This window comes from Pelophylax lessonae (genome assembly GCF_965119305.1).
Source record: "Pelophylax lessonae genome assembly, chromosome: 3".
Taxonomy (NCBI): Eukaryota; Metazoa; Chordata; class Amphibia; order Anura; family Ranidae; genus Pelophylax; species Pelophylax lessonae.
In genome coordinates this window covers 355,222,221-355,235,923 of record NC_138770.1, presented here as the reverse complement: position 1 = coordinate 355,235,923, position 13,703 = coordinate 355,222,221, and the positions used below count along the sequence as shown (strand labels likewise).

Sequence of the window (13,703 nt, the reverse complement as noted above, 5' to 3'; positions counted from 1 at the left end):
TAATGGCATCGTCTGATGCCTCGTTTGGCCGCAAGGTTTTGCAGGCCGCAATTTGAGGAGACCAGTGGTCTACCTCGAGGGTTTTTTCCGTTGGAAAATTTTTCTTTAGTCTCATTCTTTGTTTATAATGAGCCTTTAAAACTTCTAGTTTGGCACCAGTTGGGCCTTCTAGATTGGATTTGATTTTGTCAATCCCACCCCTCATTTGTGGCACTGCTTCTGGATGTCCCAGCTCTTGAGAATCAAGAAGACTACGTCTGTCAATGAGCGATAGAGAAAAATGGATTTTTGTAAGATCTTACCGTAAAATCCTTTTCTCTTAAGCTCATTGACAGACGTAGTACCCGCCCCTCTATCATTGAGTTGGGTTGGGTTAAATTCTCTGTACTGCTTTAAAACAGAACTGATTCCCTGTAGCAGAGAGAGGGAGGATATACCCTCAGGGACTGCCCCTAAGGTGGAGCCAGAACGTTTTGTCTTTCTGCCTAGTCCTACTCCTGCGGAGACAACATAACCCAGCTCTTGAGAATCAAGAAGACTACGTCTGTCAATGAGCTTAAGAGAAAAGGATTTTACGGTAAGATCTTACAAAAATCCATTTTTGCAGCTCCCTAGTTGGGACAGAAACTTGGAAGGGGGTGATTTTGGCTGCTATCCTCATGTGACTAGGATAAAAAAGCAAGCCCCTGTGGCTGTGGTAAAGGGGAAAGACAACAGTGGTGAGTACTTCCCCTTGCCTTGGAAAGCTTGGCAGCAGAATCCCTAATAGCAGCCAGGTGGTTTCTGCGTTTTGAGACAGTACTTCCTCCCTTAATACAGGGTGCTACTATCCTTCCCCTTAGGTCTGGGAACAAATAACCCAGCAGCTTCAGCTAGACCAATGTCCACAGCTTCTTCACCTACTCATACTTAATGCAGTGGTAGGGAAAAAGCTACTACTGTGTTGTATGCACCCACCTTAGACTTTTATTATTTGGAACTACCCTGGTTCTCCTCTGGTGGATGAAGGTTTAGTATCTGGAGTCCAAGCCATGTCTGTGATAGATTTTGCCCTTTGCTGTGTATTTCTTAGTTGAATTCACCGTGACTCTGGCTTTGTCTTGTCTGGTTGCATATCAGAAACACAGAATTTGGAAGTTTATTTGTGTCTTTTCTGGTTGTTTTGCTGCTCATCAGTAAATACACAACACTAAATGGGAGCATCAGAAATACACAACATTTAAGTTTTTATCTTGTGTCATTTCAGTTTAATTTGGTTATAGGACTCCTATTGCTTATTAGAAACACACATCATTGAAGGTTGTGGGTGTCTCTTTATTATACCTTATTTTTCTGTACATTAGAAATGCACAACATTGAAGTTTGTTGGAAACATTTTCTATTGATTTTATGACTGTACCCTTGCTAAATCAGAAATGCACAACATTAAAGGTTGCTTGTGACTTTTCTGTTATGACTACTGTTACTAATCAAAAATGCATAACATTTAAATGGTTAGTACTATTTCTGTTGGTTATTTGTCTGTACCCTGTTGCTTATCAGAAATGCACAACATTAAAGGTTGCTAGTGACATTTCTTTTGTATGAGGGGTTACCCTGTTGCTAATAAAAAAAAAATACACAACATTAAAATTTTGTTAGCGACATTTCTGTTGGTCATGACTGTACCCTGTTGCTAATCAGATATGCACAACATTGACTGATGTTGGCAGTGTCTGTTATGACTGTACCTTGTTGCTAAAAAGGAATGCACAACATTGAAGTTTATTAGTGTCTTTCTGATATATAACTGTACCTTCTTGCAAATCAGAAATGCACAACTTTTTGAAGTTTTGTATCTTTTCTGTTAATTTTGGTTTTATGACTGTATCCTATTGCTCATTAGGAATTCACAGTTTGGAAGGTTGGTATTTTTTCTGTTTTCATATTGGTTATTTGACTGTACTTTGTCAGGCATCAGCAATACACAGCACTGACGTTCGTGTCCTTTCTGTCATCATTTTGGCTATGTTGCTGATCTTGCTACACTTCAGAAATACACAACATTGAAGTTTATTTGTGTCTCTTCTGTTTTTACATTTGGCTGCACATCAGAATACTCAATAGAGAAGACAGTTTGTGTCTTTCCTATTTATATTTATTATATAGATATAGCTTGTTTTACTTTTGAAATACACAACATTGAAGTTCATCTTGTGTCTTTTCTGTGTTGGTCTGTCTAGCTGCACTTCAGAAATACACAACATTGTCTATGCTTTATGTCCATTGTCTACATCTATTTTCTAGTGCTGTGCGTCAGTAATGCACAATCTATGATCTTTTACAGGGGCGTAACTACAGGGGTTGCAGGGGTTGCAATCGCTACCGGGCCCCATGCTCCAGGGGGCCCGGTAGCAAACCAGTGGGTGAACTTCCAGGATCGCAAAGGTCACACTTGCGACCGGACCCTGGCATTGCACCACTGTGGGGAAGCCCCAAGATTGCAGGAATTGGGCCCACAAGATTGCAGGAAGGGGGCCCACTGCAGAACTTGTGAAAGAATCCTGCTGCGGGACCGTAATAAAAGGCCATGCAACGAGTGTAAAGAGCCCCAGGATTAGTGGGAAGAGCCCTGGGCTTGAAGGTAAGGGCCCCGGCCAGGGGTCTGGGGGGCCCTTCATGGTTTCTTGCATCAGGGCCCTGAAGGTTCTAGTTATGCCTCTGATCTTTTATATTTGTGAAATTAGTTATAAACTTTTACACTTTTTGTATCACTTTTGTTTCAGATCTTTTTTTCCCATGTAGATGGAGGGGCCAGCAGTTCTGGTTGCAGAAACGTCAGATGTCAGAAAATTCAGTCTCTTACATTCAGGCATACCAGAGGCATTCCCTCTGCTTGAAACCTGGTTGGGTTGTAGGACACTGGAAGGTTATAAAATCTCCTTTAAGAACCTTGTTCATAGGAGGATTATGGCCTAAAGATGCAGCATCAGAACTTGTGCCCCCTATACCCAACTCAGTAGGTTTACCGTTCTACATGTACCCTTCAAATCACCCTCTTAGCATAATTGCTTGTAGTAAGCCAATGTGAGTGTTCTGCTACTGCTATGGACTTAATCTGGAGTAGGGATCGGCTTAATGTATACCTCATCAGTACCAAAAGACACTCAATGGTATTGAAGTGGATTATGGTTGCAGACATCAGGTAGGACACCTGATCTCTACGGATTTGTTAAACATTTTTACCAAGTTCCTTTCCGCCTAATTTTATTGCATTTGCGTGCAGATGTATGGGGTGTTTTGGGTATGTAGAGCATTCTCACAACTGACATGCCAGCATTCAGATGTGAGGGAAGTCATAGGTTTGAAGTACTTTGGGTACATACCTGCCCAGCTTTCCGAGCCCAGGGAACAACCTTCCCTTAATCTATTGCTCTTAAGTGGGCTTCCCTTTAACCATCACAATGAAAAATAGATAAAAAAATAATTTAAAGGGAACCTGCAAGGTTTGTCTGTCAGGGAGCCTCTTTTTAAATCATTCTCCTGAACAGAGTAATGTTTAAGCCAGATCCTCTTGGTTGATCAAAGTAGTGTCCTTGTTGTTTCACAGAGCAAATCTTGGATTTTCCTTTTTAGTGGTCCTAAGACGTGGTCCAGGCATTATAGGCCACGATTGCTAGATGGTTTAGACAGTCAACCTTGCTAACCTACTGATTTCACAGGTTTTCTGATTCCATCCTTAAGAATCCACTCCACATAGATCCTGCATCCGAAGAAAAGGCAGGGACATCGGTGGAGTAAACCTGCTGATCAGCCTCTTGATCCAGCTAAGATATCTTAATCAGTCATAATGGAGCAGAGGTAAAACACGCTGCAAAACCTGGCATTCAGCAGGAATATCTTTCAGGCGGTTGTCCCACCCTAAGGTAGGCTTTTGGTTACTTGATTATCCTCTCATGTGTTGCTGTCCTGGAAGGTGAGAGGAGAAATCCGACGGTTAGGCTTACCGGTAACGGTGTTTCTACGAGCCTTCCAGGACGGCAGGCCTACTTCCCGCCCAGTTAAGGGGGGAGAAAAGAATGTAAACAATAGGTGGTAAGTACCTAAATGAATTTAAACCCATTGTGGATCAGCTGGGAGAATTACCTTTTACAACTGAGGGACAAGGGAACGGGTGGGGTCTTTTAAGCTGCTGTGAACTGATTTGGTTTCCTGTAGGGTGGAGCCTCTCATCTCTCATGTGCTGGTAAGTCTGTCGGTTTTTCAACATTTAAATGTGATAGTGTAGTGCTTGTCACATAATTACTAATTTTGGAAGATACTGTCGTCATATACTGCCTCTTTAAATAAAAGCTTCCAGACCTTAAGTTGGTCACTACAGATATTCATTCGTATATGAAACTGGAACATTGTATTTCCTGTACATTTTTCTTCTTAACAAAATATCTTACAATTGTCTCTATCATTTATCTCTTGAGACTTCAAGGTAGACTCATGAGGTTTCTCCAAGTGCAGAAATTCAGGATGAAGTCAGTGCGATCAGTGATGGCCTCCCTCCTGCAGGGAGATTTCATGGCGTCAGTGGACATCAATAATGCTTATCTGCCCATTCCAATCTTTCCACCTCACCATAATGTTCAGAGTGTTCACCAAGGTGTTAGCCATGGATCTGAAGCTCCTTCATACTCCCAAGTACAAAGGAGCAAATGACTTGCTCCTACAGGAGTTTTCATACGTCAGCCTTACGCCTGACCTAGTGGTTGGAATATTTAGGCCTGATGCTGGTTGTGGCGTAATCGAAAGTGTTTCTCCCCCAAGACAAATACCTTGCTTTGAGAATGAGAACTTAGTTGTAGTTGCTTCAAACACTGACAAATAACCTTTTTGATTAGTGATTTTAAAGAATTAATTTTTTTAATTGTAAAAACTTTTTTCTCCAGTATTGAATTAGGGGACACAACAGATCTCTTGTGTGTGTTTTTTTTTTATTTTATTAGGGTACTAGTAATTTTATGTCAGTGGGTACTATGAGACCTACTTCAGTTGGGTGTACTAAGCAAGCACAGGCATTATTATGGGGAAGATACATTAATAAAGCAGATAAATACCGATATAATGGATATTTTTTGTTCATGTCATGAGGGAATTTTCTACAAGGTGCTATACTTCCTCTAGAAAATGTCTGCTGTATTTGATCATCCATGAATTCCCAACACTGCTGGAATGAGCTACTGCATTTAATATGAGGAGTTTAATTTAGGCACTGGTTAATCATAACAATACCTGCGAAAGAATGTCAATGATAGTCTTGACATCTGTCACTCCAGTCCTTGTTCGCTTGCAGAGCTGCACAGGCTTTCAGCATCAGTCTTTTGGGTGCTTGTGTCCCCCACTGAATTCCTTTCTTCCACTTGTCATCCACTATGTCCCTAGTTTGTCATTGCAGTGACAAAGTGGTCATAAAGTTCAGTTAGACACAGGCATTCAACATACCAGTAAGTGTTGTATGCTGAACATTCTACAGGCATGTGTAACTCTGCTAAAGAGTGAGATACGAATGATAGGCAGCAGTATTGTTAGGTGTTGACATTCATTTAGAAGTTTTACTTTTTAAAAAAAAAAAAAATGATGGTCTCTTTGAGCTACAAGGGAAGCTTTTTAAAGGGGGAAAAAAAATACTTTTGACATAGTTGGCATTCAACAATGCCATTGATTTTATTTTTTTTTTTTACTTTCCCTTTTCTTAAAATACTTGTGTATTACAGACATACAGCTTTTCACAGTATACTCCCAGGGGAGTCTTGCACTGCAGTGTTATTCTTTACTATCTACACTTAGAATTGCTTTTATGGTTTTGCACTTTATAAACATTTGCATCTATTCTGTTAAATTTATAGCAGCCCTTCAGCCTTGGTGCAAAGTCTGATCAAGAATTGTAGATTTTTAAAAACTTTTTTTCTCTTCTAATATATCTTCTTCATTTTTTCCTTTTAGGAGGGATGTTCCTAGCTACAGGGAGCACTGACCACATGATAAGAGTTTATTATTTTGGCTCTGGTCAGCCGGAAAAGATTTCCGAATTGGAGTTTCACACAGTAAGTATTTTCATCTATAATTCACTGGACCGGTATTACACAGATGTGCATTATGCAAAAATAGGCCACCGTAACCCAGAGTACCTATTATGTTTGTGTTGTTGCTGTTAAAATAACCAGTTTGTTTATTTTAAACTCCAGTAGTAAAATATTGTCATCTGCCAGCTGCTGCATGGTGTGCACAGTGATGTTGCTGTGTTGTTTATAAAACTCATACTTGTGGGGGTATGAAACAACTTTTGGGTCAATTGGCTTTTAACCCACTGACTGCCAAGAACATTATCCGTGGCTTATATAACATACACACTTTGGTTATGCTTGTCCACCCTTCCTCTAGATCATTTGTGGGTAAAGGATTGTGTATGTGAAGGTTAATATATATATATATATATATATTTTTTTTTTCCTAATGGTTGAAGAAAATGGACTCGTGTTTTTTTTTTTTTTTCCGCGTGTCCCCAGTTGGCGTCACAATGACCCCACAGTTCTACCCCAAGTAGAAGTTTGGGCTAATACTATCTAAGCTTAAAACTGCTCTCACCCCCATTCTAAGCCCTATACAAACTATTCTGTAAAGAAAAGATGTGTATAATTTAAGGGTGCTTCGGTCCAGTCAAGTAAATGGCTCCCAGTGTCTGCTTCAGAGGAGAGGAGGAGGCAGCAGACAATGGGTGCCCCATAGTAAGTTTATGGGTGACATTCCTACCCAGGCATTGCAGCCATTGCTTCTGCTCTCACCTCTCCCCTGAAGTAACTGCTGGGAAGATCACGTGACCAGAGCAAAGCACCCTTAGATTATGTAGGATCATTAGTATAGAGCTTAGAATGGGGGGGAAGGAGCAGGTTAAAGCTTAGATAGTATTAGCCCAGACTTCTACTCTAAGTTCTATGTATCATAACTATGACACATCATTTTTTACAATAAACAGAACAAAATAAAATCAGTTTTCTCTTCTTAGACTTTTTTTCCTCTGTCTGCACCTAGTGTCAGTCAATGCGGAAAGATATATCCAAGTTTTAGAGCAGGGTCTGCTCAGGCTAGAATGGGACAGCATTCCTCTCCCAAAACTCGAGCAACTGGTCTCATCAGTTCCCAGATGTTTACAGCGTGTGGTTAATAGAAGTCGGGATGCTACACCGTAGTAAACATGACCATCCCAACTTTTATGGGATTAGGGTTGTACTTTTACAGCTTTCTGTTGCCCTGTCCAAACTTTTTTGAGATGTGTGGCAGCCTATATATATTTTTCTGCAGTGCATTTTGTGATGGTGGCGGATATCAGATCCTGCCCTTCTCACTAACTCGTGACCAAGGACCAGACAATCTCACACCCTGCCGTCACTTGTGTAACAATGCCACTCTCAGCTGCACCCGGCACATAGATTTCCCAGCTTGCGGGACCACAATCTAGATGTCAGCAGGCGGAGAGCGATTGTCACCGGGCTAATTAAGCAATTAACCCTTTCACTGCCACCACCGCTACGTTATGATGAGCCCAGCGGACGTTCGTAATTTTAGAAATACCAATTATGACTTTAGAATAATCATCTGTAACACGCACTGTCACCACAGACAGGAATGTTTCGAGGATTTATTCTATACAGTAGCACTCTTTAAGAGACAGGTTCGTTGTTAGTTTGCATTAAGAGCTTAGGGACAAGTATAACACTTTTCAAAATAAAGTTTAATAATAAAAAGGTTAAAATTGGTGCAAATAAAATATTTACAGAAAAAAGGGTTTCAAAGAAATAGCGACATAATTCAGCAATTTAGAGAAATAAGATATAGGATTGAGAAGTAAGAATACTTGCATTCAATGTCCTGAGTATTAGAGTTTCAGAAGCTGAGCCAGTGTGATCGGTTCTCAACTTGATAATGTTCCTTTCTTGATGTTACCATGAGAACTCTCTAACCCCATCTGCCTCTCTCTTTTTCTCTGAGACCGCAAGGGGGTGTTAACAGAGGTCCCTGACCAATAAACACAGTGGCCATGGGCGGCCCTAAAGTTTACAACAATACCAAGAAACCTCCTGTATAGACAGATTTATAACCTAATTTATATCTTCCAACATCTACCAGTTGCCTTCTTGAAACTGATAGCTTATTGTGCAGCAATGAATTTTATATCCATCGATACCAAACAACAGCCTATCTCCTAATAACCTCTGACCCGTAAGGCATCTGACAGCTAACTTCTATTCTATATGTGATAGGGTGGTCATGCCTGGTCTTGCTTCGACCAGTATGACATTTCTCATCCAAATATATACTTATTGTCAATGTGTCATGTTCCTGTCTGCATTTATGAATTGGGTATGGATTGTTAGATGTTCTAATGAACAGCTTGGCTGTTGTGGCATTTACGACACAGCCTGGTCAGCCTTAATGGATTTGCTCAGATTTATGACCGGCCTGTTAAACGCCATCTGCTAGGATTTCTGTCTGTGCTGAGATAAGGTTTCTTTGAAGGGCCGTTTCTTTGAAGTCGAAGCCCTCTGCATTCCAGAAATTAATTAAGGTAGGGAGGGGGGGAAAATTATCACTGAGCCTGTCATGGCAGAGCTCTGAACAAAATGGTTGCTTTCGTATATCCAGTGCAGGATATCATTACACATTTTGCAGTTTGGTTAGTGTTCAGCCTTATTTTATGATGAATGCAGACTTTACTCATACCGTTTTTTTTTTTTTTTTTTTCCTAGGATAAAGTGGATAGCATCCAGTTTTCAAATGGCAGTAGTCGGTGAGTAGCACATTTGGGCATCACTTGCTTTTGCGAGCATGTTGTCCCAACACTTTTTTTTTTTTTTTTGTAAATCATCCAATTTGTGTCACAATTTCATTAGTGTTGCTTCCGCATTTGATTGTTTAAAATTAATTTTTAAGGTTTGTAAGTGGGAGTCGTGATGGGACTGCTCGCATTTGGCAGTACAAGAAAAAGGAGTGGAAGAGCATTTTATTAGACATGGCTACTCGTCCTACTGGGTAAGGCCTATGATATACTGCACTTGATATCAAGGCAAAACAGACTAAACTGATTATGTGCTGCAGTCCTAAAAATCTAAATGAATTGTATTAACATACTTTTTAAGACTTTACAAACTATATTTATATAATGTTAGTGTCAGATTATTTTTGAAAGTAAACTTTCATGAGATGCATATTGATATTTTTATTAGATATTTAACAAGTGTATAATCTGGAAGCTAACACAGACACTGGAATTATTTAAATTTGACATGTACTAGTCTTGTATGCCGAGGATTTATTACTCTTAATGACGCTGGTACCTCGTTACAGGGTGCACTACAAACTTTTAACTCCTACTCCACATTCACAGGCCTAAAGTCAACTGGTCAAAGTCCCTGCTGTTTCTCGTAGACCCAAAAACCCTGCCATGCCCGATCTTCTATTACAATGAGTAGCAGAATTTAGCTATTTGGGATCTGGGTTTCTCGGCAGGCCTCTGATTATATCCCCCTCAATCTTAACCCTGTGCTCAATGATGCTAAACTTAAAGGCGTGGGAGTCGCTACCACTTTCCATTCTGGGGTGTATAAATTTGATTAAAATTAAAATTTACCCAAATTCAACAACCTCTTTCGCCACTCCATATTGGATTCCTAAATCATTTTTTGCCTGTTTAGATTGGATCTTCCCAACATTTTGTGGGGCCCTAGCCCTCCCAGATACAAATTAGCTATACTTATGAGAGTGACCCTCTTCACAGGGAGGGCTTGCTCTTCCCGACTGCCACAAGTATTATCTGGCCACTCAGTTGGTCTTGGCTGCTTTGGTGGCTCTCTCCAGGTGTAACCAATTTCTTGACTATGTTGGAGGCTGCAGTTGTAGGCCTTTCACCCCATCTATGTATGCTACAATTAGAGCCTGGAAGGCTGGCCTAGTGTATGGAAAACACTCTGCTGCAGCAGTGTCTCCAAAGCACCTCTTTGGAAGAATTCTTTCTTGCCCCATTTTATATACATTGCCTGACCGAGGTAAATGGACTAAATATAATTTAGTTTATTGTATCCCACCCCCAACCACACCCACCATACCATTTTTAACTATTTACAGCTCTCCCACGCATTCAGTTGTCAATTTTACAGCACCCCCATCCAACACCAGCAGTGGAAACTCAGAACAGACTGATAAAAACGTACTTCTCACATCTGTGCCCATTTGTCCTTGACGTCCCTGCCCCTCTGGACTCCTTGAGGGCCTGTTGGCAACAGGATGTTCAACAATTAGATGATGATGGCGTCTAGGACCTCCCGTTCTGGACATTGGTTTCCTTGCATGATAGAATGATCCAATTCAAAATAGTGCATAGAGCTTACTATACTCCTTCAGACTTAAGATGAATACATCTCATTCTCTAGAGTGCTGGAGATGTGTCCAAGCTCTGGGTGATTTCACTTACATGTTCTGGACCTGTCCCCGTATTGTGGAGTTCTGGAAGGATGTATTATCTGTCATTAACGCACTTGTGTTGACCCCGGTTCCTCTGGCAATAGATGTCTGCCTGTTGGACCTGGTGGATAACCTCATCCCGACTAGGGCCAGGGAGGCAATTGCCTTACTTTGGAAGAATTGGCCTTCCCCTTCTATTTCCTTTTGGAAGCAGCTAATAATCAATCATCTCCCACTTTATAAGGATACTTGTAGTATTCGTGGATACCAAACCAAATACAATAAAATATGGTCCAAGAGGTTGGTGGATCCCTTCACTGCCTCCTCTTGATAGGATGCATCTGTGGTTTTGGTGCCTATGTGATTTTAAGCATTAATAGAGCCTATTTTTATGTTTTATTTTCTTTCTTTTATCCTTGCTTTTTACCCAATCGATGACACATGCTATGTTTTCTATATGCTTGTCCTTCTAAAGTTAGTTTTTTTTTTATGTATAAACTCACCTCAAAGTTGCATTACCATTATATTTATGATAATCATGCTTATGTGAACATTCCATTTATGTCATTTATTTTGCGCCCCTGCGTGGATAACACAACAGTACCTTATTGGTTTTCTTGTCTGTGTTTTACTTAAACCCCCTCTCCCAAAAAAAATGACAAGTACATCCAAATCTGGTACACATTGGATTGCCCACTGCTCTAGTTCAGTGGCCAATATTGCTTGGTAGCTATTTGTAGATTTGTTGTCCATTTTAACGTCTCAAAGCTAGTATATTTTTTATGTATTGAATAAACAAGATGTTTCTTGATGGTATTTTTGTAAGTGAATTCACAAATTCGTAAGCAAAGTCAGGGTGATTTCTAAACTCCTGACCTGCATATTTTTCCAGTTCAGGTGCTTTTGAATTACTGAAGCTATTGAATCAGAAGAACAGCCTAGATTAAACTAACTAGCATTTCTGGATGAAAAAGGGCAGTCTTTTCATTTTTCTTCAGCACAGGTTTCTTTTAGAACAAACAAACATCTAGGTGTCTTCTGCACTTTTGATCCTTTACATGTAAATGGGGAAATGCACATTTGTCTTTTGTTAGCATGTGTTGATTATGATTTGGCAAAGTCTAAATAGTTTCCTTTTATTACTTGCTGGTAAAGCGCACAAGGTGTGGAAGACAAGACAACAAAACTTAAAGTTACCATGGTGGCTTGGGACCGTCATGATAATTCTGTGATCACTGCAGTCAGCAACATGACTTTAAAAGTTTGGAACTCAAACACTGGACAACTCATCCATATCCTTATGGTAAGAAGCAGAGCAAAGTTATCAACCAGTTTTAAAATGCAAATCTAGATTTAGATTGGCAGTATAAATGGCAGGTTACATTCGCCCCTATGGATCTTTCCTACCTTGCACTAGTTTTTCACTCTTCGTTTACACCTGGTGGTATATAAACTCCTTAATTGCCTTTCTCTCTTCCCTTTACCTGTTTAAGCATCACCCTCTCTGTTTCTTTGCTATCCATATTACCCTTATCCAGCCTTCTTGACTCCCATATTGTGATGCGATGTGAGACTTTGGTTTCTCCTTACCTCTCTCCAGACCTCTCTGCATAGTTTGGACAATGTTAGGCTTGTCAAGTAAAAATTGCTTTGATTTCTTAAAAGAAAATAAACTGTACAATATTGTTAGTTTTTTATTTTTCATTTGAGAGTCCATTCACACTGCCGCGACTTGTGTGCCCTCAAGTTGCCCCAAGTCGCTTGACATAACAAAAGCAATGTAAATCAATGAGAGCCATCTTAATTGGCACTACTGAAGTCGCTCCAACTTCAGAAAAGGGTCCTGTACTACTTTGAGGCGACTTGTAGTCCGACTTGTCCCAATAGAGTTCAATGGGAGTCGCCTCCAAGTCAGATCCTTATCTTATTTGAAGCGACTTGTGATCCGACCTTCCATTAAAATGGTCCTGAACCAGAAAAAACAGATAGTTTTTCTTAGAATTTTTAGTTGCGCAGGGATGGGGCTCCGCTCCTTTCACACCTGGGCGTTTTTGTTGCAGGCATTTATTGGGCATTTTTTGGGCGTCTTTGGAGGCAGGCATGACATCTGAACTTCTGTATAGGGGTATACACACACACACACACACACACACACACACACACACACACACATATATATATATATATATATATATATATATATATATATATATATATATATATATATATATATATATATATATATACATATATACATATACATATATATATATATACACACACATATAGGTGTGAAAGGAGCGGAACCCCATCACTTCAAATAATTTCATTAGCGCAGGGATGGGGTTCCGCTCCTTTCACACCTATGTGTGTGTGTGTGTATATATACCCCTACACAGAAGTTCAGATGTCATGCCTGCCTCCAAAGACGCCCAAAAAATGCCCGATAAACGCCTGCAACAAAAACGCCCAGGTGTGAAAGGAGAGGAGCCCCATTCTTGTGCTACTAAAAATTCTAAGAAAAATTATCTTTTTTTCTGGTTCTGGACATGCTACAGACCTGAAACTTCACAGGTACACTTTTTAGACCCCACAGACACTAAATCCAAAGAAATCTCTTTTTTTTTTTTCAATAATTTTTTCAATAATTGTGTCTCTATCAAAAACGACAATTTTTAAGAACTTTTTTTTGTGTAATTAAGCATGACCCAGAACCATCATATTCTGATTGGCCAAATACAAAGTCGTCTATCGTAGAAGTCGAGCTGGAAGTCGCGCTAACAAGTCGCCCCTTATGAGGCGACTTTCTGGTCGCGGCAGTGTGAAATGGGGTCTTACATCATTTGCCATATACAAGTTTTTTTTTTTTTTTCACTTTTTTTTTTTTTTTTTTTTAAAGGGTCATGAAGATGAAGTTTTTGTACTGGAATCCCATCCCTTTGATCCAAGAGTGTTGTTTTCTGCAGGTCATGATGGCAATGTCATAGTATGGGACCTGGCTCGAGGGGTTAAAATCCGTTCTTATTTTAACATGGTAAGCTTTCCTTAGACAAGTAACACCTGTAGACCATGACCATACGTGATTGATTTGCGTAAATTTGTAGAAATAAACAAAAGTGAATGTACCATAGCTTTATATAGTTTTACTTATGACCATTCCTTGCCTAGATCAAAGCAGAACTTTACCCAAAAGGGGGGAAGTTCCGCTCTTCTTCCAT

General features: G+C 40.0%; 1 protein-coding gene across 1 annotated transcript in view; it reads left to right on the top strand.

The window, feature by feature from the left end:
• PHIP (PHIP subunit of CUL4-Ring ligase complex) overlaps positions 1-13,703 on the top strand; it is a 286,169-nt gene that overhangs the window by 67,250 nt on the left and 205,216 nt on the right. The window contains 5 exon segments of the mRNA XM_082249792.1: positions 5,974-6,074; positions 8,775-8,815; positions 8,959-9,057; positions 11,641-11,788; positions 13,385-13,519. Of these exon segments, the coding sequence (XP_082105918.1) occupies positions 5,974-6,074; positions 8,775-8,815; positions 8,959-9,057; positions 11,641-11,788; positions 13,385-13,519 (524 nt within the window).